The sequence below is a fragment of the Perissodus microlepis genome, chromosome 4, assembly GCF_051167445.1.
Source record: "Perissodus microlepis isolate ML-2025 ecotype Zambia chromosome 4, ASM5116744v1, whole genome shotgun sequence".
NCBI lineage: Eukaryota > Metazoa > Chordata > Actinopteri > Cichliformes > Cichlidae > Perissodus > Perissodus microlepis.
The window spans coordinates 4,397,087-4,419,198 of NC_140464.1; the positions used below are offsets into that span (position 1 = coordinate 4,397,087).

Genomic DNA, 22,112 nt, shown 5'->3' on the forward strand with positions numbered 1-22,112 from the left:
CTTTTTGCTTTCAGTTCAGTTTAGTTTCTGTTGGTTTCCAGATTGGATTTTTTTGTTTACGTTCAGTTTAGATTGTTTGAACATGTTTAGTTTTAGTCTTTTTGATTGTTATTGAATGGAGGGAATATGTCATTGGCAATATTTAGGAAAACCAGTACAGAAAGTACAATAACAAGACAGTAATAAAATTTTAAATGTAATAGAAATTTTTACCAAACTGAAAAATATATAAACTTTTTATTCTTGGTTTTGCTGTCCTGTCCGGCACTGCCGCAATCAGAATTCTTGTCTGAAGGCCTGAAAATCTGCTTCAACACCTGCTTAAAAAAACCCAAACAAAACAAAAACAACACAGCAAGGAAACCATAGCAACAACCAACACAACCACGAGTAACAGTAAATAATAAATATTAAATGTTACTGAGTAGCACATGGTATTAATGATGCATGATATGTTTCGAGGCAGCAGCTGACCAAGATAGTGAGTGTCTGTGAGTACTTGTTTGCAAACCTGTGTGTGTGAGTGCGCTTGTATTCATAAGGTTTCTCCATGTAAGTGTTTGATAGTGGGTTTGGGGAGACACAGCCCTGCCCCCCAGGACATGAAGCAGGCATGGAGGAGACCCGGGTCCCTGACATCTACAGGCCCCCTCAGAGCACGAAATCCCAAGGAGGACCACCGCAGGGGCGATCACGCCACCCACCTGGAAAAGGAGGAGAGCTCCGGACGAGGGTCACCCAGAAGCCACGGTGGGCAGCAGTGACGACGAGCCTGCAGGCGCCACAAGCAGCCGGCTAAGCCAGAGCAGACTGAGCCCGAGAGCCCCCACACCCTGCAAGGGGCCGATAGAGCCAGGGGGGCAGACCCCGCCAAGCAGCAGAGCCAGAGTGAGCCAGTGCACACCCGAGCACACAGCCCTGGACAACGAGAACTTTTTTCAAAAGTCTAGTTTTTATTTTTATTTTAGTTACCTAAGATGCTTTTCTGCATTTCGTTTTAATTTGAAGTATTTTTTTAGTTGGGATGCAAAACATAAGACTCCAATCCGACCTGCAATAACGTTCCTCTACTCTGAAGGATCCACCACTGACAAACTTCCGTTGTTGCCTTTTGAAAGTTGTACTCTGAAAGTTTACAGGCCGGATGTTCTTTAATAACGTGCCTGTTGGCTCCGCCCCCTTGCTACCTGTCAGCACAGGTATTGCGGTTCTTGGGAAGCAGCAACAGCAGCAGCGGAATCAGCAGCGGTGGCGCACTGAGGGGGAAGTTATTTTTAAATCTTTGGGCCATGGCGGAGTCTCAGCTGGTGTGCATGGATGATGAGCACGTTAACGAGAAGGTCCCGGAGTCCAAGCCGGAGTTTTACTACAGTGAGGAGCAGCGTGCGGCCCTGGAGCAGCTGCTGAGGAATGGGGACGGAGCCTTCAAGATGCGCCTCCAGGAGGACAACACCAAAGACTTCCTATGCGCCCGAGAGGTCAAAGTTATCCGCAAAACCTTCCACGAGTACGACACGGACAGCGACTCCGAGTCCGGGGAGCACGACAAGTCCAAGGGCTCCTCCAGCGCGGACTCCGGGGTCCACTCCACCTACTGGCCCCAGATGTCCGACACAGAGGTCCCGACTCTGGACATCGGTTGGCCTGGCAGCAGCGGCGTCTACAAGGGGGTGACCCGGGTGTCCGTGTACACCCACCCCCCCAAAGAGCAGGGACCGCACATCAAGGCGGTGGTGAGGAGGCTCATCCAGGAGTCACACAAGGTAACAAAAAAGAAGAGAAACCCTGCATATCCACCCTGTTTACAGCATCTAAACCAAACTCAAATTTACGCACAAGTGTTTTAAAGTTTTGCTTTAATTATTCACATTTTTCTATAATAACCCACCAAATTTGGGACACCCTGACTTATAGGAACTTCAGTCCTTTTATTTGTTAACCTGAAGCGATAAAAACAGTCAGGGCTGCAGGTGAGTGTTCGCTTAGTCTGTGATGTAGTGCTTATGAAGCCAGAAAACAGTGAGAAGTATTCAGTTTTGTCCTGATTTAACTTCAAACCCACAGAGATTCAAATTCTACAGGCATGAAATAGTGAAACTTTAAATAAGAAGAAACCTCTGAGCTTTCCTGCCGAGCACTTTGCTTCTTACATAACTTTCCTCTAAAAGTGCTGATACAAAAATGTGACTGCATGCATCAAACAATAAAACAGGTGGAATAAAACACCTGCAGATTCAGATTTAGGAAAGTTTACGAGTCAGCTCCTGCACCTGAACCAAACAAAGGAAACTCATTTTTATACGTGGAGCAATTAAAGGAGAAAGTCCCTGACCTACTTCTAACAAAGAAGGAGTATAACACTGTAATACTAAAAGCGATTGGCTGCAGACGCTCACCTGACCACGAAAGTGACAAAGACCCCCCCCCCCCCCCCAACTGAGCCGGTTACAGTCAGTCCTCATGTTTCCTGTCTTGCTGAATTCATCATCATAAATGTCAGTTTGAGTTAAAGCTTCAGCTTTTTAGGATTTATTTTGAGTGCAAAGGACAGGTGGAGTGAACTGTGAACAGGGACGGCCTGTTAAAAACAAAATAATATCAAAAGTTTTGATAATCGATCTTTTTAGGGTTAAAAAAATACTTTTAAATAATTTAAAATGTCCATATAAAAAAGGGGTTCGCTGCCTGAATTGTTCCAAGAATAATTTTTGGACTGAGTTTGTTTTCACCCCGCTGAGTTGTGTAGCACTTCCTTCCTCCAGATTCATCCTGTCACGCAGTAATTGGATGATTAATTTGATAATCAGAGTAAGTTTTCTCACTTTTAATATATAAGAGTTATGGAAAAACAAAGCAAAACAGGAGAATATTCACTATTAACAGTAATAATCTTTAGTTTCAGGCCTGCTTGAATAAGGATTATTCAAAGGTTTCTTCAATAATTCAATCTGTACCTTAGTTGTCCATACTGTCATGTATGCATATAACTCACACTGTGGCATATATATGTACACTTTGTACATGTACATACATTTTGCAGGTTTACATCTTGATAACTGCACCGTCTTAACAGTTTAATGAGTCGCCACAGAGCAGAAGCTGCAGGCGGGTTTCAAGTTTTTCACATTTGTTGTAACTCAAAGAGCTTTTTGTCATTTTTCAGCTGTAAGTCAAAGTGAAAATAAAAGATACACATCTGACTTTTTACCTGGAATTTCCATCGTCACGGCGCAGCGCTCTACTCCGGTGCTCCGAGTTTCAGCTTGCAGCGTAAAAAGGAATGATTGACTAATTCAGGGTTTCTTTGGGAACGTCATAGTGGGAAAAGCTGCTGCTGTTTTCTTTTCAAACAGAAACTCAGTTGGGTTTATTTCTTCATATATTCCCTCTGATATTCTCTGATACTTCTCGTGGGATATCTGTACTTTTACATAAAGTAGTTGTGCTTTTGCTGAGGTGTCTTGTGGCCTTCAAGTATAGGACTTAAATTGGTTTATTGCAGACAGAGGATGAGCTGAAGGGATGTACTGAGGTCTAGCATAAGATAAAAACGGATCATTTTGACCTGTGCTACTTAATTAGTGACCAGTAATAAAAACATCAAACTGGAAATGTTGTGTAGTATGTCACTTTTAAATACTTGTTAATAAAGGCCCGAGTAAGTCCACTGCTGTGTTTGAGGTTATTTTAATGAGTGGTTCTCAGATTTTGGCTAAAGGTTGTTCTGTTGTCAATGTTGCCCTGAAAGAGACGTCGTTGTGTTTCTATCTCGTTGGGTCCCTGCAGACAGGGTGGTTATGACTAAAACATGATCACCTGATCACCCATCGCTGTCTTTATGAAGAGAACTACTGACATTAATGCACTCCCGAGGTGCTCCAAGGTTTTTCCTGGCTTTATCTGGTGTAGAGATGGCACGATACCACTTTTTTATGTCCGATACCGATACCGATATCATAAATTTGGATATCTGCCGATACCGATATGAATCCGATATAGTGTATTTTTTAATCAATAAAACGTTTTTTTAATATCTTGCTGCATTTTGTATAAGTTTATACTCAAGTTTAAATAAATAACAACACTAAAGCTATTCTGTTATACCTGTATGTAAAAAATACACTGCGCCCAAAATATTTCATAGTTCAGCAAAACCAATCAATCTAATAAACTTAAACCTACTCCATCCTCCCTATTCTGGTATTTTAAAGAGTACTTAGCAGAAATATTAAGCAACCTAACTAATAGGGTTGCAAACTCCCAGCAAAAAAAAATAGGGAACCACCCTCCACCTCATGATGCTTAATCGATGTAATCAAATTTAATTTGATGCAGTGTGGGGAAAAATGCACAGAAATAAATTATTTTTCAAGAATAATTAAATAGATTCAACATCTTTCTTCAACAGAATTGCAGACTGCACAGATGGTATCTTCCCAAAGGAAAAAGTAGTATAGCTTACTAGGGTATATTAGACTTAACAGTTACTATATACAGTAATGGACTACTATATATTTTACATCAGATTAAAACTTTGGGTGTAAGATTCAGATAATTATTTATTAAAAGCTAGATATTTTAAATGAGAATAAGAAAGAAAAGTATGTCTTTGTGCCCCCTTTTCCCTGTTCATGCCCTATCGGCCCCCCTGGCTAAACTTTGCTAGATCCGCCCCTGCACAGTTACCAGCTACATAGAAAAAGATCCTGGTGTAGAAAGTAATATTAAATAAATTCTAACAACAGCTTATCAAGCTTAATAGTGCTGCTGTTGTTCAACCGCTGGTTTCCTCTTTCTGGTGCAAAGTGGGCCAAAAACTAAGAAGAGAGACGGACTCACGACAGAAAAGCCGATCAGCTGATCATTAAGCAGTTTCACGATTGAAGTAGCAGCAGGAGAGAGAGAGAGAGAGGCAGTCCCTCCATATATCGGTTGTTAAGCTTAACGCTAAAATGCGTTACAAACATTCAGAGATTAACTTACACACTTGCTTTACTTCTCTCTGGGATCACTTCCTCGGATATGAAATGCTGGTTTGGTAGCGAAGCTACAAATACACGCAGCTGCTCTATCACGTGATGCATACTGCTGCGACGTGCTACGGTTATGAGCCGAGTTACCCGTAGCAAGTTTTGTGAGGTGCTTTTTTGATATTTAATGGATCGGATTACATTTTTTATTTCTCGCAGATATCCGATCCAGTAATTTGGGTCAGTATTGGACCGATACCGATACGTAATATCGGATCGGTCCATCTCTAATCTGGTGTTTAGGTTCCTATTCCACATGTCGATGAGATTCTTTTGAGTTTTCTCCCGTGAGTTATCAGAAAACAGATCAAACAATCAGGGTAGCAGGGGTTGATTTATTAAAGTTTTCTGTTAAAAATGTCATTCATCCCATGATGCTAATGCTAAAAGCTGATTATGGGAAACATAAAAAAGATAAATAAATAATAATTAAAGATAAAATAAATATTTTTGGAACATTGTGATGCAGTAGGTGTTTCTAAAATTGATTTAGTTGGAAGTTTTAACAGAGATTAAATGTTTTTTTCAGCCTTGAAAATCTCATTAATTGAAGTTATGAAGGTTCAAAAATGCTCAAATGGAAAAACTAATGAGAACTGTAAAAGTGGCAAAATTCCACCTACTTCTGTGAGCTGTCAGAGGCTGTAACACTGACAAATTCCATATTCTGAAGGCCGCATTTTTTTTAATGGTTTCATTAAGTTACTGAAGTTATGGAATCAGACGGAAACTTTTCTCAGATCTGTTTGATTTTAACCAGCACAGTCACTGAGCCAGTGTATCCTCACATCCTCTTTCTCAAAACGTAATGACCAGCAAACTGCACACGCCGTGTTTGAGGGGCATCTGCAAGTTGTAGCGCTGCAGTAGCGTTGTTGTAACGCTTGTTCAGAGAATTTTCTAGTAAGGTTGAAGCAGGTGAGGGTTAACGAAGCCAGCGTGGGTAAATAAAATGATAAAAGCTAAATGAATGGGAGAGTCCTGTGCAAGTTTTAACAAGCCATTAAAACGCAGAAGGGAAAAGCTGAGCGGCTGAGTGGCAGCTTCACATCACGACACGCACCCAGCAGAGCGATTAAAACCTCCCCCAAGATCCTGCAGACCAGGTTAAGGTTGGCATTTAACAAGCCACTCTTTTTTTTTTAAACTTTTCTCCTCGCCCACTTGGAGTTTTGCACGACTCCGTCTGATTGGCTCAAATCCCAGGTGCGAAAATCGTAGCTAATGAGGAGAATCGCTCACTTGCGATTGGTTTTGACGGGCAGCACCAGAGGCTGTATTTTCTGGGTGGAAAGACGAATAAAGATGTGCAGAACTCATCATATTTGAATAGTTAATAATCCACTTTATTATCCATCTACAGCAGTCTGCTCAGCGCCGTGTCAGCTTAATGAATCAGGCACAGATTGCTCCCCTTCAGATAAAATAAATCATCCCCTCCTAAAAGCCTGACAGATACTTGAAAGAGTCCTTGTGCAGTTTAAGTGGTGCACGCACACACACGTTAATCCTGGATGCATAACATTACTCTACAGGAGATCATTATCACAATCCAAGAGAAGAGCTGAGATGTACATATGAAAGAGCCGAGGTGACGGTTACCGGTCGAACTGCATTCAAGAGAAAAAGCAGAAAATGTCGCCTGAAAGGGAAAGAAAACAACGAGTTCTTCGATTCAGGTGATGTCATGTGTAGTTTCATGCACAATAAGAAGGTGCACTTCACCAGAATCCCATCAGGAGAAGTCATTTACACAAGGTGTTGTCCGTTCACGTCACAGGGCTCAAGTGTTTGATTCAATTTGCCCCAGTGGAAGGTTTTCCATTATATCACACGTGATGATAGATACCAGAGAAAACAAGCTGAAGCCCAGCCATGAACAAAGACTGGCAGCAGCACTCGCCAACAAACACCCAAAGCTCTCCAGGTGTTTCCAGGTCGTTAAAAGTAACAATAAAAAAAAAGTTGTTCTTACTGATGATGGTTCTGTGTTACAGAGAAGTCCCACCCACCTGCTGTTCAAACCTTATGTTTATGAGCACCAGCCAATCAAGAGAAAGTTTGCTTAATGGAGGAGGGGCTAAACCGGAAACGGCTTATGTCAGGCAGAGGGGCAACTCGGGGTCTGCACCAAAGGCTCGTATAAGACAAATAAGAGTTATTTTGAACTGTGAGTCATGTAAATACTTCTCTGCTGCTGACAGGTGCCTTTAATTAATTTTTAAAGCCCTCATTGAAAGCACAATGCTATTGGCAAATCTCTGTACCCACCTAAAAGGAATGGTTGATTTAAAAACTCAAATTTCACAACAGCGCCATCGTAAACCTGCTGTTTGTGGACAAACAGCCCAAACCTCTTTTAGGTGAACTTGTAAACCACTACAACTGAAATGGATCTAATCTGCTCACTTCCAGCTTCATATTTTTACTCTTGGAGTCTAAAAGAGTAGCTTTACATGAGTCACATTTCAAAATAATCCTTCTTTCTCTTGTGCTTGGCCTCGTTTCACCCTCTGTTGAAAATGAACTTCTACATACACTTGTTTTATTACTTTAAAATAAGTGTATGTTATCAGGTTTATCAGCCAGAGCTCGTGGAAGGTCAATGTAATAAAACAGTCTTGGCAGGTGGAATAACCGTTAGCCATACCAAGTGGGCGTGTATGAAAATAACGCTTCAATTTCCAGAAAACCTTGAAATAGTTCAGATTAAGCATTTTCTGGATAGATGTTTTTTCCAACATAAAATGCATCGTAAGCAGTTTGGATGAGAATTTGATGACGGGAGCTTCACTGAGTCATGCCTGGTTTACTGTGTTATTCAAACTCGTGTCTTCCTGGAGAACTAGTTTCAGTTTGCTGGATGAGTCCCAAACAAACTGTAATAAGGAAATGGGGAAAAAGAGTCACATGATCTTTTGAAACTGCTCTTAAGGGTACAAAAACCAGGAGAGGCTATAAAACATCTCAGTACAAACAGCAGTCTTATTGGTCTAATAAATCCAGTACATAATTAAACTGTATGCTGTAAAGTGTTAGAAATGCATCTGTTAGAGATGTAGCTGCTGATTTCTTGCTCAGATTAGCGGTGCTGTGAGTCGTAGCCGTTGCTGGCATTTGTCCAAACTGTCTTTGCTAAAACTTTTAATCGCCTGGAAAAACAAGTTGTGCAGAAGTGTGAACTGCTGCCGTGGTGGAAGGTTGCGTGTTTAAACTTCATATCACAAGACTAATGACAGGTTAGCGCCCTGGTGCCTTTGTTTGGACTGGCAGTGGGAGTGGTGGAAACATTCAGATGTTGTTTTAATGTTGAAATGGTGCATCCCGCAGCCGGATTTAAAAGTAAATACACAGGAATTGTGACTTTTCCCCATCAGGCTGGTCTGAGGTGTTTTACAGGAAAAAAACAGAAGTGGTTTCAGCTTTTATTTCCTTACACTTACTGAATTACCTGTGCGCTTGCCATTCACTTTATTAGATTCAAGAAGGTGCTGGAAACATTCCTCTGAGGTTTTGGTCCATGGTGAGAGCACGAGAGCATCATAGAGTTGGTGCAGATTTGTCTGCTGCACGCCCATGATATGAATCTCCCGTTCCACCACGTGCCGAAGCTGCTCTACTCTGGTGACTGTGGAGGGCAGTGAATTCACTGTCATGTTCAAGAAACCAGTCTGAGATGATTTGGTGCTTTGTGTCATATGAAGATGGGTACACTGTGGTCATAAAGGGATGGACACGGTCAGCAATAATACTCAGTGCTGAACGGTTACTAAGACAGTCAAGAAAATATCTCCCACACCATGACATCACCGTCAGCAGCCTAAATGCTGGTACAAGGCAGGATGGATAAGTGCTTTCATGTCATTAAAGCCAAATTGTGACCCTACCCTCTGAATGCCACAGCATAAATGTAGTTTGTTGCCCAAGACACTTTAAATTTGTGTGATGAAGTGATCAATGAGGACACAAAGTTTGGACTTGGTGTATCCGTGGATGCTTCCTCTGTAACTTCAGGGTTCAGAACTCCGAGTTAAATCTAAATCATAGGTATGCTGCAACCACACGCACTTGTGCTGTAACCTGACGTGTATCTTTCTAGAGAGGAAAATACTCGTTGTATTGTTGCAGTGAGTGCAGTCATTTCCTCCAACTCATTTCTGGTTACTCCTTCTTGTGCTGCTATTTTTCAAACTGACTGGAAGGGAACTGAGCAGCTCGGATAGAGAAACTCAACCACCAACGGGTATTTTAGCATCGCAGGCATAATGTGCACAAGTATAAATGCTGGCAATGGTTTCGGCCTGTTGCACAGCCTACAGCCTAGACTCTGTGTAGATTTAAAGCCAAATATAAATTAGCTCGGTCATGCTGTGACCGCAATAATACTATTAAATCCAGAGGCTTAGCTGAGCTTATCTTCAGTCATAGTGAAAAATAAATGTGTCATATCACACATTCTAATATATCTGCTGATTGACTGATACATAAATGAAGAAACAATGAAAATGACTGATTTGTTTTGTCTGTTAAAGTTGGTAACAAGGTGTCTTCTATAAGGATCCCTCTAATTTATCTTTCTAATCATTCATTATTGCTGACTTTGCCTTTATGTGTGTGTCTGGTATGAAATTCTTTTGTCTGTTTGTCTGTTTAACAAACAAAGATGATGATGATTCACAACACAGGATGCCTTTGATGATTCTCTAAAAACTTACATTTCTGTTCCCATGACTAAAGGCACAAAAAGATGGGTTTGGTTTTTTTACTTAGTCCCAACGTCTTTCGGGTTTTATTTCATATATTTTCTGTTATTTTGTCACCAAAATATGCACACGACTGTGGTGACATAACGGTGACGTCCACTCTTTATTGATCTGTCAGTTAGAGTGGGTGTAAATGTGTATAGATAGACTGCATTTTTACATGACTCATTTCATGAGTTTAAATTTTTTAAACATCTTTAAAGTTCACACCAAGGCTACCAAATTAATTTCAGATGTGTGGGATGAAAAAGCAAAAGTAAAAGAGAAATAGTTTTGCTGATGGGGCTGGACCTGGAGTTGAACTGCCAACCTGACTGCTCACAACCATCTTTATAGCCTCTGTAGCCTATAGCTCCATGCAAAATGTACTTAAGTTTAACAGTAAGCAAATGAACTGGTATAAATGAAAGTCAGGACCACCTTATGAACTGTTAAACAACTTTAAACTAGCTTTGAAATAAAAATTTCAACCAGCATGCGGTGAGCACACATGGTGTGAACATTAGGGGATGCCCTCAGTCACATGCTATCTGCTTTAAATGGCACTAAAACTGCAACTTTGAGAGCCTCGATCCAATTAGTCTCAATATTTTGTGAATTATTTATTATATTTGAATAATATTCACATACTTGTATATTGTGTATGCTTGCTGTTGAAGTCTTCTTCTTTTGTTCAGCAATTGTTGTTTCCAAATTTAAAAAAAAATATGACTGCTCAAATAACTGAAAAAGAGCACAAGTGTTAATGGATATGCACGAGTAACGTGAGATGGCTCCTCTCCCCTCTGTTTCTCGCAGGCAGTGGCCATCGTCATGGACCTCCTCACGGACCTGCAGATTCTCCAGGACCTGCTGGATGCTTCGTCACGGCGCGGCGTGGCAGTTTACGTTGTGCTGGAGGCCAGGGGAGTGCCCCATTTTCTGGATATGTGCTCTCGGCTGCAGATTAACGCGATGCATCTGCGGGTGAGCAAACAGAGCGCTGCAGAGAGAGGAGGTTCTCTAACACAGTAAACAAAGAGGAAATGAACATGGGAAAACGGCTCAGTAGGTCACTGCTGAGTCCTGGAACAATGCCGATGACGGCTGGAATTATCCCTGATTAAAACTTATTCTGAATCATAGGTCAGGCTTTCTGGGAAATCGCTGACAAGTTAATTGCCTCAAAGGTTTGATCTAGTTAAAACATGAACCAGGAAAACTTGGCAATACACTTAGATTAACTGCTCCTAAAGGATCAGAACCAACCACAAAAACCTTACATTTTCCCACTTAACCCTAAGGGTAGTTTTAGGTTTGATTTCTCATAACTGCCTTTGCAGCAGTGCATTGGAGGTTACAGGAATTTAGTTTGTGAAACCTGCCAATTTACTGCTCAGAAAAGTATCCAGCATTGAATGGATGGAGTAGTTTTTAATGGGACTTTTAAAGAATTGATACAGCTTAAAGTAAAACATAAACAGTAGACGGTTAGCTAAAATTTTGAGTAAATGGTTGAAATAGTTTTTAAAAAGGGATAAAATTAACAAATTAAATAGTTAAGTCAGCAAAACAGTCAATGATTAAGGCTGAAAAAAGCATTTTATATAAGTAACTGAAATAGATTGCAAAGATTTGCACAAACTGTTACACTAGTTAGCTAAAAGTAGCGGATGTAGCAGTTAGCTAAAATTTTGAGTAAATGGTTGAAATACGTTAAAAAGATTAAAGTAAGAGAGTTCAAAAGTTCAAAAAAGTCAAAGATTGAGGCTGAAAAAGTATTATCTAAGTAACTAAACCAGATCATTAAAGGTTTCGCAAGAACAGTTTAACTAGTTAGCTAAAAGTAGCAGACGTAGTGGTTAGGTAACTGATAAACAGCAGGAAATCAATAAAATGTGAGGAAATGGAATTGTTGGAGCACTTGTGTGAAAATATGTGTGAAAATAAAAATAAGTATTTTCCTTCCAGTGTAAAACAGGGAGGGTCAAATTAATAATTTTTGAGGAATTATTGGAAAATCGACTGCTGAGCAGACGCTAGCACGAGCTAACATGTAATTGCTGCTTCTTGTGGTGCAGAACCTGAGAAGTGACATTAGGTGCTGATTTAGATTAAGCGCAAATAGTGAGTCATCTGTCATCCTATCTTCACCGTGTCATAATACCCAGTCTTATCTGTTGTATGCAGAGTTTTTCAGCTCCAGTCTGGTTTAACCGGAGTGGTGGAATGGCTGGCCATTGTGGTATCAGTTTATAAGGCTGTGAAAGACCCTTTCAGAGTGCCGGGCTCTGTTACTGTTACTAGTGACAAGGGAACATTCATAGATCCTGAGAACAGATCCAAGGACAGTAACTTGACGCTCTCACCCCACGCCAGGGTTGACAACACAGGAGAGCCTCCTCCCAGTTTGTCTACTCAGCATTTACGTCCTTTTCTTTTCCTGCTTCCCTCTAAGTAAACAGAGGTGGCTGAAGTGTTTGGGTTTTAGCCTTTACTTATTATGAAAGCTGACTTTATGTTTCTGGGTGTGCCTGCAGAAATTTGACTTGGCATCTCTGTAAATCAGCCAGTCATCCTTGAAAAAGCCACGGATGCCCGATAGCTGGGGTCCGTTTACTCAGGCTTACGTGTGTGACATTTTTGACACAGGTAAGCCAGTGTGTAATCCAACAGGTGTTTCTTTTACAGAATCTACGTGTGCGGATGCTAAAAGGTGCAGGGATGGCCCTGTCCTTTGGAAAACTGCCAGGCTCCCTGTGCTCCAAATACATGCTGGTGGATGGAGAGAAGGTCATGTTCGGGTCTTACAGGTAAATATCAAACCAGTGTTTCTTTTTGTGGTCAGGTGCATTCAAAGGAAGCAGAAAAGGTTGATAAAGCAACCTGTTTCAATTTATTATTTAATGTAAGATTTTATAGCACCCAAAAGAAGAAAAAAAAAATAGTCCCATAAACACATTTTATTCATAACACAACACAGAAAACTGAGAAATTTCATGAAAAATATGCACTTGAATTCAGTGGCAGCAAAATGTCTCAAAAAGTCATGGAGCAACAAAAGGCTGGACAAGTGGTACTTAGAAAATAGCTGGAGGAATGTTTTGCAAGTATTTGTGTTAATTGGCAGCAGGTCAATAACATGATTGGGTCTAAAAACATCTTAGAGAAGATGTTTGAGGTAAAAATGGGCAGAGGTTCACTAATTTTCATTAAACTGCATCTGCAAATTGTGTAAAATTGAGAAAACCTGTCTCGTCATCTAGAGTACACAATCTTCCAAAGATTCAGAGAATATGGAGAAATCTCTACGTGCAAGTGATAAGGCTGAAAATCAGCACTGCATTAAAAGCAGGAGCACTTTCAGAAATCACTGTCTGTGAACACAATTAACTGTGCCATCCACAAATGGAGGTTAAAGCTCCATCATGCAAAGACGTCCTGTTTGAACATGATCCAGAAATGTCGCTGTCTTCTCTGTCTTTATCTTCATATCTCATGCCTTTGTGCCTATTGAACTGGCAGCTTGCACATCTGGAAAATCTACCGGCACACCTACATTTGCTACTGAAAGGTAGTCTACAGATCAACATATGCTCCCATCCAGACAATGCTTTTTCAGCTAAACTGCAGAGAGTTTTTATTAGAATAGCACAGAATAGATGCAGTATGTGAACTGACCAGCCAGCAGTCCAGGAGCACCATGAAACTAAAAATACGACAAAGAAGACAAAGGACTGTTGAACAGCTAGAGTCCTATATCAGACCAGAATGGGAGAACATTTCTCTTCTACAAGTCCAGCAGCTGCTCTCCTCAGTTGTTTACAGAGTGTTGTTAAAAGCAGAGAGGACGCTACACAGTGGGAAACACGGCCCTGTCCCAACTTTTTTGAGACACGTTGCTGCCATCAAATTCAAAATGAGCCAAGATTTTGTCTTTAAATGGTTTAAATATTTGATACTTTCTGTGTTTTATTTTGAGTAAAATATAGGATTATGAGATTGCATTCTGTTGTTATTTACAATTTACACAGCGTCCCAACTTTTTAGAAACTGGTTGTACAAAAATTAAATTATACTATATACAGCAAGGTGTTTGTTTTCTGATGTCTCTTTTCTGCAACGTGCCTATATGCTGTAAAGAATGGGATGAATTTAAATATTCACACTAACAGATAAATCATGTAATTAAGGTATGCTCTCGTTGGGAAATGGAAAATCCTTCAAAATAAAAGTCCAGCTTAGCGTGCCGAGTCCAGTTGTATCTTGTTTTTGGTCAAGACTTTGAACCGCTTGACCTCCTATATTCAACTCCATGTTACGGTGACATGTTCAGAGTCACAATTGAGACTCATTTGGACAGTTTCACTTTTACACATAATACAATGTCCCTCTGACACAGTTTCACTCCAAAGCAGATTAACTGATCCTGACATGGTTATTAAATAACCATTATTTGTGCTTCATTTGATTGACTATTTGTATCTTTTGTATAAACCCAACATAATGAGAGCAGCTTGTTTGTGACTGTTAGGTGTGAGACATTTTCTCTAAAAGCAGCCGGCACAAAAGGAACTCCATTAAACCTCCAAATAACTCCTTACACACCCTGAAGCTTATTAATCTTGTAAAATGACTGAAGTGCTTTTTAAACACACTCTCTTCTTATCTGCTGTTGGTTCAGTGTGGGAAAAGATAAATGTATTGTTGTAGGTCCGCTTTTTGGTAAATGTCGTTGGTGACCGAGCCGGACGTTTATGACCTGGGAGATTATTATAAGGGAATCGTACCGCTTTCTCCTGAGTGCTTTAAAATGATTAAGTAGTTTCAGAGAAACCATTAAAACAATAAAAAAAACTTACACTAGGTGAAAGTATGACATTTAAATGAAATCCTACACCAGGCAGTGATGCGGGTGAATTAATTATCCAGCTCTTAAAGATTTCTACAGTTGATTAAGTCACTTTTGTTTAATTTTTTGGTTGCAATATCCACAAATTAAAGGCATTTAGCCTCTGTCTGTACTCAATGTACCTCTCTTATCTTCCTCACTCATTTTTAATTGTATTAATACATTGCTTTGTTTTATTCTGTTCCTTTCTATTCTGCAACCTTTTTCCAGTATTGCAAATGGTACCGCTGCCAGATCCACACAAAAAAGGGCTTTCTCTCCTGGTCCTTCACATTAAAAGCCCTTGGCATATACAGTGCATGACTGCTGTAGTAAGCTGAAGCATTTTACAGCACATTCTGGGATCAAAATAAAACCTTATTTATTAGTTTAATAGTTCAATTAAGTTTTTTTCATACAGTGTCAAATCACAACAACAGTAAACCAAGTAAATGAATGATTAAAGATTTGAAACAAACAAATAAATAGATAAATTTTATCGCTGCTGAGGATAAAAAGAATTCTGCAGAGGTGAACATATGTAACCCAGAAGGGGGGAGATCATATAACAACCAGTGCACGTCTAAATACATGTTGCAGTTAACGGCATAAAAAACATCGAGCCTACGTTTCCGTATAGCAGTCATATCAGTATGAACATTGAATATAAATGTCAGGTATCAATATAAACAGTAATTTTAATGCAAATCTCCAAAGAAAAAGATTCCTTTTAACCTGCAGCAATGACAGGAATTACACGCATTTTGCAGATTGGGCTATGACAAAAGCTAACATTTATCTTTTTAAAAATCTAAATCCAGGACATTAAATCGAATGTTAGTGATGGCCGCACTGGGAAATGGAGATCACATTAAGAGCCAGACACATGCAGTGCACTGATATGCTTTAGATTAACTGAAACATAAAAATCTAATGTTGTTGCACATCCCAGAAAGACTTCTTAGATACAGTTTAGTCTACATAAAGGCAAAATAATGTCATTTGTTCAGTTTTAGATGTTGTGTTGCCATAACTACATACATGCTGATAAAACAGCTGCAACCATTAGTGCAAAGTTCAGAATTACAAAAGAGCTCGATTTCACCTCTGAGCTCCGAGTTTGACAGGATCCACACAGCTGTATTCTCGTTGTTAAATCGCTGTTCTGAAAGCTGCAAACACACAAAATGAGTCTGAATGCACGTCATCTGACCACATCAGTGATGAGGCGAATCTTCCTTCACTGACTAAAGTCACAACTGGAGGGACCGATTTGTGGCAGGTGAAATGAGCACAGTCATGTCCTGACTCATGCGTGATGCCTCATTATGAATGCAAGTTTAAATAGAAAAGTTACAGGCTGCAGCTATGTGGTCAACACCGAGGGCTCAAAAGTGATTCTACAGAGGCAGCCGTATTGAGTCTACATTTTTATACATCTTTGACTTTCTTACTCAGGTCTAAGCAGCCATAACTGTAGTGAAGTTGTGAAATTAGATGCACTGATTGGAGACGGTTCCCTGATTAATTTTCACCAAATTTAATGCATGCATCTCAAACAATGTAGCGCCACCAAAGGGTCAAAGTTGGTGCTGTGTTCATGGAGGAACCATGTGCAAGGTTTGCCTCAACGAGTTCCCATCGATCGTCTTATAACCTGACTTTATGCTGCCACTATCCACCAATTTTGTAGTCTCACAAAATATGGCACCAACGGTAAGATCTAAAGTGTATCTAGTGTTTGTTGGATAACTGCATCCATAGCTTGAGGCACCACTTTACAGCTCCATGAGATGCCTTGCTGTGGAGATGTGGCCCTGTTGCTATGAAAAAAAAGTAACTTAATTTGCATGAAATTTGTTCAGTGGTCCCATTTGGTGATGCTGATGTTAGCCTTAAAAAAGTAATCAGTGAAAAGAAGCGTGAAAACCTATGGCCGACACATGGAAACACCCCTGACATAACGGCCATATTGGATTTCATCAAATTTCTTCCAGTCTTAACCAAAATTTACACAGTTTACATTTTTACATCTGAAAGACCCAAAAATGGTGATGTAGCTGTTACAAAGGAAGCAAGGACATGGGATAGGTCATACTGAAGCACTGTGAGGCAACTGTTGTTGTGATTTGGCGCTATTTAAATAAAATTGAATTGAAGTGCAGCAGCTTGTGATGAATGGTTACTGAACCTGCTGACTAGACTTGGAAGAACTTCTTGTTGCCCTAAAAAGCCCAGTTTGACCTCTGACGTTGTTGGATTTAGCCAAAACCTGTGTGTATATGTATATATTCTTTAAATGGCCTTAAATAATAAAATACAAGCAGTTGTGTCTCCCGGTGTTTAGCTAATATTTTTTGTCCACTTTAAATCACCGCTTTGGTTTACGCTCCTGTTTTTTTTCTGCAGCTTCACTTGGAGTTCGTCCCGGCTGGACAGGAACATGATCACGGTGATGTCGGGACACACTGTGGACTTCTTTGACAACGACTTCCGAGAGCTGTACGCAGTGTCTGAGCAGGTGGACCTGTACAGAGAGTTCAACATCACTAAACCGCCTCTTCCTACACCAGTCATGAAGCCAAAGATGCAGCACATCCGGCCTCTGCCCGTCACTACATCTCGCTTTCAGGTATCGGTTGGGGACTCCAGGCAGATTGACCTGAAAGTTCCTGCGCATAAGTACCACAATCCCAAGTACTCGCTGGTTTTCGGGAACAGTTTGGGTCTGACGGGTTCGCTACAGGACTTGTCGACTCAGAGGGACTCACTAGTAGGTGGGTTGAACCGGAGGAACGGTCTGCAGAACGGCTTTCTCAATGCAAACAAGGAAAAGTTGGACCGAGCCTCCCCACAGAGTCCAGGTTCACCTACAGAGGAGGATGGAAAAGGAGGTCAGAAGAAGAACCAGGCAGACGGACCCAAAAAGCGCAGCTCCTTCAGGCATTTCTTGAAGGGCAGAGGAGCCAATCACAGTACAGACACTATCGAGGAAGGCGTGGTCACTCCTCAGAGCCCCTCCCCCACTATCACAGCAGACTGTAAAGTCTCAGTGGCCAACGGGGTTGCAGGAAATGAATCCGACGACTCGTTTCAGTTCATTGAGAAACCAGGACCACTGAAAACCAAAATCAAGAAGCCGTCGAAGTTCATTCAGAGGAGCGTGTCTATGCAGACCATCAGCACGGGAGACGAAGACGGTGCGTCATCACAGATCTTTTATTTTATAATTCAGTGGTCCGAGTGAGCAACAAGGCAAATATTTACTGAGTGCTTTGTCTATAAAATGGTTAAAAAGTAGAGTTACAAACTAACATGTAAACTTTTTGAAAGTCCAGGATTTTCTGTCTGATACACTCAAATTAAAAGAAATTTCTCCAGTTCTTGAAAATATTTGGCGATTAAGCCTCTATCATCAAATCAACTCATTTCTGGTCCACGTTAAATGCCAAGTAGCTGAAACGATGCTCTTTAATTTCAAATTAAATTTCCGGTGGTGTTAAATATTTAGATTTTGAATCTAGATCTAGATGTACATGACACTAGAACATCGTAAAAGTTTTTACCCTTTTAATTTAAAACCTGACTTTTTTTTTGTTTGTTTGAAACATTTTGGAAAATATCTTATGCCGAGTGTTTGCAAAGCACTTTATCTTACTAGGAGATTCAAAATTGCAGTGTCAGAAGAAGAGAACATTTGAACCTTTCTGAATCCTTAGCATTTTTAAGCTTTTTAAAGACATTTCAGGGACCTGCAGGAGCCCTGTGATGTCTGTCGATAATATTTGTGTTTTTCGTTTCGTCATGGTCAAGAATCAGTTATTGTGTGACTGCAGTTTGTGATTGTGAATTAAATTGAAGGATTTTTTTTCCTTTTATTTACCAACAGGGTTCAAAAGTCGCCGCCGGCATCAGAAGAGGAACTGCATCCAATCATGAGAAAAAACACGAGGATATTCGGACACTTGAGGGTCTGGTTGTTAAACCTGCTGCAGCGGGTGAGTCTCTGTATCACCTTACTGCAACCAGCCAACGTTTCTTAACGAAAAATGAGTGCAGTTTGTCCCTCTGGACACGTATGCTGCTTCAGGCTGAGCTGAAGGTCAACACTAGAGACACGCTGCAACTGAACTCCCTCGAGACGTTTTCGGCCAAAGTGCTCGTGGGAGATTTTATTGCCACTATTAAATGTATTTTCTACACTTTTTTGGTATTAGGTTATTTTACAACTAAAGTGTTTTCATGTTTTACACTCGTGAACCTAAAGACTGAGAGAGCAGCCGATGACTGATCCAGGTGACATGGATGGATTACATAACACCTCTTAGGTATTCTGGTCTCCATGGGGACAGGAAAAGTGATCAGATGTGGTGTTGTACCTGAGTGTAACCTTACTGAGGACCCTTGGCAACAGTGTTTATGGGAGTGTGTTGTACAGACTGTGAATAATGTATGAGGACCTGTGCATCTGCACTTTGGGATTTTGTTTTGATACGCAGGTGAAACAGGCCGGAGAATAAAATGTGAATCCTTGAGAACCACTTGAGACACAAATGATCTGAACTGTTGCAGAAATGGAATAAAAACAAAAGGGAAAAAAAAGTGTTTGTGTGATTTGTTGTCAGTTAAAGAGCAGCATGCAGACAGATAGCCTGTTATTTTCAGAAATGTAAACCAGGGGAGATCGCTTTTTGAGCCCTGAGATTTGATGAAGATCAACAGCGAATATTCAAAGCTTTGCCTGACTGCACAGCAGGAGGTGGGGGTCAGGTCTTATGCTGCTTACAAAGTTAGAAGGAACACGATGTCTCCTGGTGAACTATAGCTGAGTGCTGCTTCGTGGTGAGGGGTACAGATGGGGAGGGGTGCCTCTTTCTGACCTAAAGCAAGTTCCTATGGATTTTCAGTTTGGTGCTTATTTTAAAAAAAAGAAAGAAAAAAAAAAAGTCAATAACTCTCAGCCAATAACTGAGGCTTAGACTATGAAGCAGGTTCAACATAAAAAGTCAGGCCTTCTTTGCATTTAATTGCCCAACTTAACATAAAACTCAAGTCAGATTTAAGAGAAATCACACTGGTTAGCAGCTTGAACTCTTTCTGCATCAGGCTCTGACAGTAAAGGAGCATTTAATGCATCATTTGACTCTTCCTCCATACAATCTGGGTCGATTGCGCACCGCCTACTTCGGTCAGAGATATTATCAGATAGAGTAAGCTAGAAAAGAAATCCACTCTGATGTTAAAAACAAGTCAAGAGTTGGTGATGCTGCAGAAAATTGTAACTTTTTGTCTCCATGAGTGGATGTACATATTTGCTTCACCACTTAATGCTGCAGGTGATTTAAACTGTCTAGAAAACTGGATACATTTAAGTATCAGTCCATTCATGTCTGACAGTCGTAGAGGCCAATGACGGAGACCTGCAAATTAGTTTGTGGTCAGATCACAGAGAAATTAATCAGATTTTATCTACTCTGCATACAGACTGATTAATTTTCTAATGTCTGATCTATTAGCCATAATTCCAGCAGTGGAAAATGGAATTTGGGTACACTAGGACCAACTGAATGAATGTCTATTCTTCTAAATATGTGGTGCTTTTTGCACTGGTGTAACTTTGCTGCACACTGCTTTGTTTCTCTCCGGTAGTTAATTACTCCAGTTAGAGATTGTAGTGGAGAAAATCAGTGAAAATGTTGAGCTACAGAAGAGTTTAAACCAAAGCCCTGAACATAATTTGCTCAGGACCAGGTTCTGAGTTTAGCATTAGTTAACATGATGATGTAAGGGTAAGACGGCAGTCGCCTTCATCACAGTGAAAACCCATTGTATCTCGCTAACCCCCAAAAGTTGATTCTGTTCATTTGGACGTAGCGTTTTCAGTGGGAGAAACGTTTTGTCACTCATGCATGTGACTTCTTCAGTCTCAGCTGACTGCAGGTTTCCCCAATATTATAAACAGTACATTTGCATAATGACTGAAACCATCCCACTGAAGGAACAAAGGGCTGTGAGGTCAGTTTCTTCATCATAATTATGCAAAGTCTCATGACCATTGATCAACAATATATCTCACTAACCTATTTGGGGAGGGTTAGGTGAATTTAAAGGTACTTATTATAAATTTCTGTGTTTAAATAAAGCGATTAACTAGCTCTAACAAAATCAAAAATCAAACGTGTCTGTATTGTATATAAGAGATATCAACTGAAGCCAAATTAGGGCCGGGTTGTACTTTTCTGTAATACCTTTCTGTACCACAGGATGGTGCTGCGAGTCATGTGACCTGTTTTAGCTAGACACATTCTTATTTATGGCTTTTTGACTGCTTGCTGCTTGCCCCCCAGTACTGCAAGGGCTATACTAAAACTTTTAAGTTTTATGATATTTTAATTACAACATGCTAACATCAGCCAGTTTTTACAACAACACGCATATGTCTAACCTGTGGCTTTGAGGCATTACATATTAAAATGGTGTATTTTATTAATTTTCCCTGTATGATTAGAGCAGAATTGGCTTCTACAAGCTGTAAAAACTTGAGATTTTAAGATATTTATGTAGTGTGTAATTTCTTAAAACTTTATGGCATCACTATACTATAATAGGGCATCGTATTGAAAAAACAAAAAGTGTGTTGTACAGCTCCTGCCATGCCCTTTCATTTGATATATTAGTTGATGCGGTTTATTGAAAAAAAGAAAAATTCATCGTCAACTTTGACCTTGGGCGCCAACAGTGAAGCTCAAGGTCAAATGCTTAGCCAGTTTGCACACCCCACGGCCTAGCATATTGGTGTGAAGTTTGAACACGATTAAAAAAAAATTGTGGGCAACATAAAAGAGCTGTTATTGTTACCTACCATCACACAAAATTTAAAAATGATATCTTGAAAACTGCTAACAAACAGAACTGATCATACAGTTGTCGATTGAATATTGCGTCTGCACTTTGGGATTTTCCCCCCTTCGGGGAAATAATAATTCTACTTCCTACTTAGTGGTTACTGAGGTTGTAACCTTTCCTGATGACCTCATGTGCTCCGCTTCTAGTTTAAAGGCTTATTGGACGAAAGATGAAGGTTACGTTAGAAGTTTTGGTTCCTTTTAAGGTCAAAAAGAAAAGAAAATCATGCTGCAAGTTCTTATAAATATACACTGTCCTCAGTTTCACCTCTCATTTGTGACATCCTGTTTTGAAAATGCCAAGATGTTGCTTGCGATAATGCTCAGCTCAAAACTTTCACAGAAAAACTTCACTAACCGATAGATGCTGCGGTGGCTGTGTTGGTCTTTTTTTTACTGTCCAAACAGTCAGAATTCACGCAGTATTTAAGTCACTCACCTGACTGGAGTCACTCCCCATAACAGTGAAGAGGCGCTGACATCCTGATATTTAGGATGAAGCCATTTATGTAAAAACAAAACAACCGCTCCTGGCTTCAACTCC

The 22,112-nt window shown here is 40.2% G+C and overlaps 1 protein-coding gene across 1 annotated transcript; it reads left to right on the forward strand.

Moving 5' to 3' along the window:
* Nucleotides 1-910: 910 nt before the first annotated feature.
* sack1fa (scaffolding CK1 anchoring protein Fa) lies at nucleotides 911-19,515 on the forward strand. Its single transcript, XM_084925152.1, has 5 exons — nucleotides 911-1,763; nucleotides 10,592-10,759; nucleotides 12,464-12,585; nucleotides 17,073-17,863; nucleotides 18,553-19,515. Exons 1-5 carry the CDS (start codon nucleotides 1,290-1,292, stop codon nucleotides 18,600-18,602), a joined length of 1,605 nt encoding a protein of 534 aa, XP_084781278.1. The 5' UTR covers nucleotides 911-1,289; the 3' UTR covers nucleotides 18,603-19,515.
* Nucleotides 19,516-22,112: the final 2,597 nt, after the last annotated feature.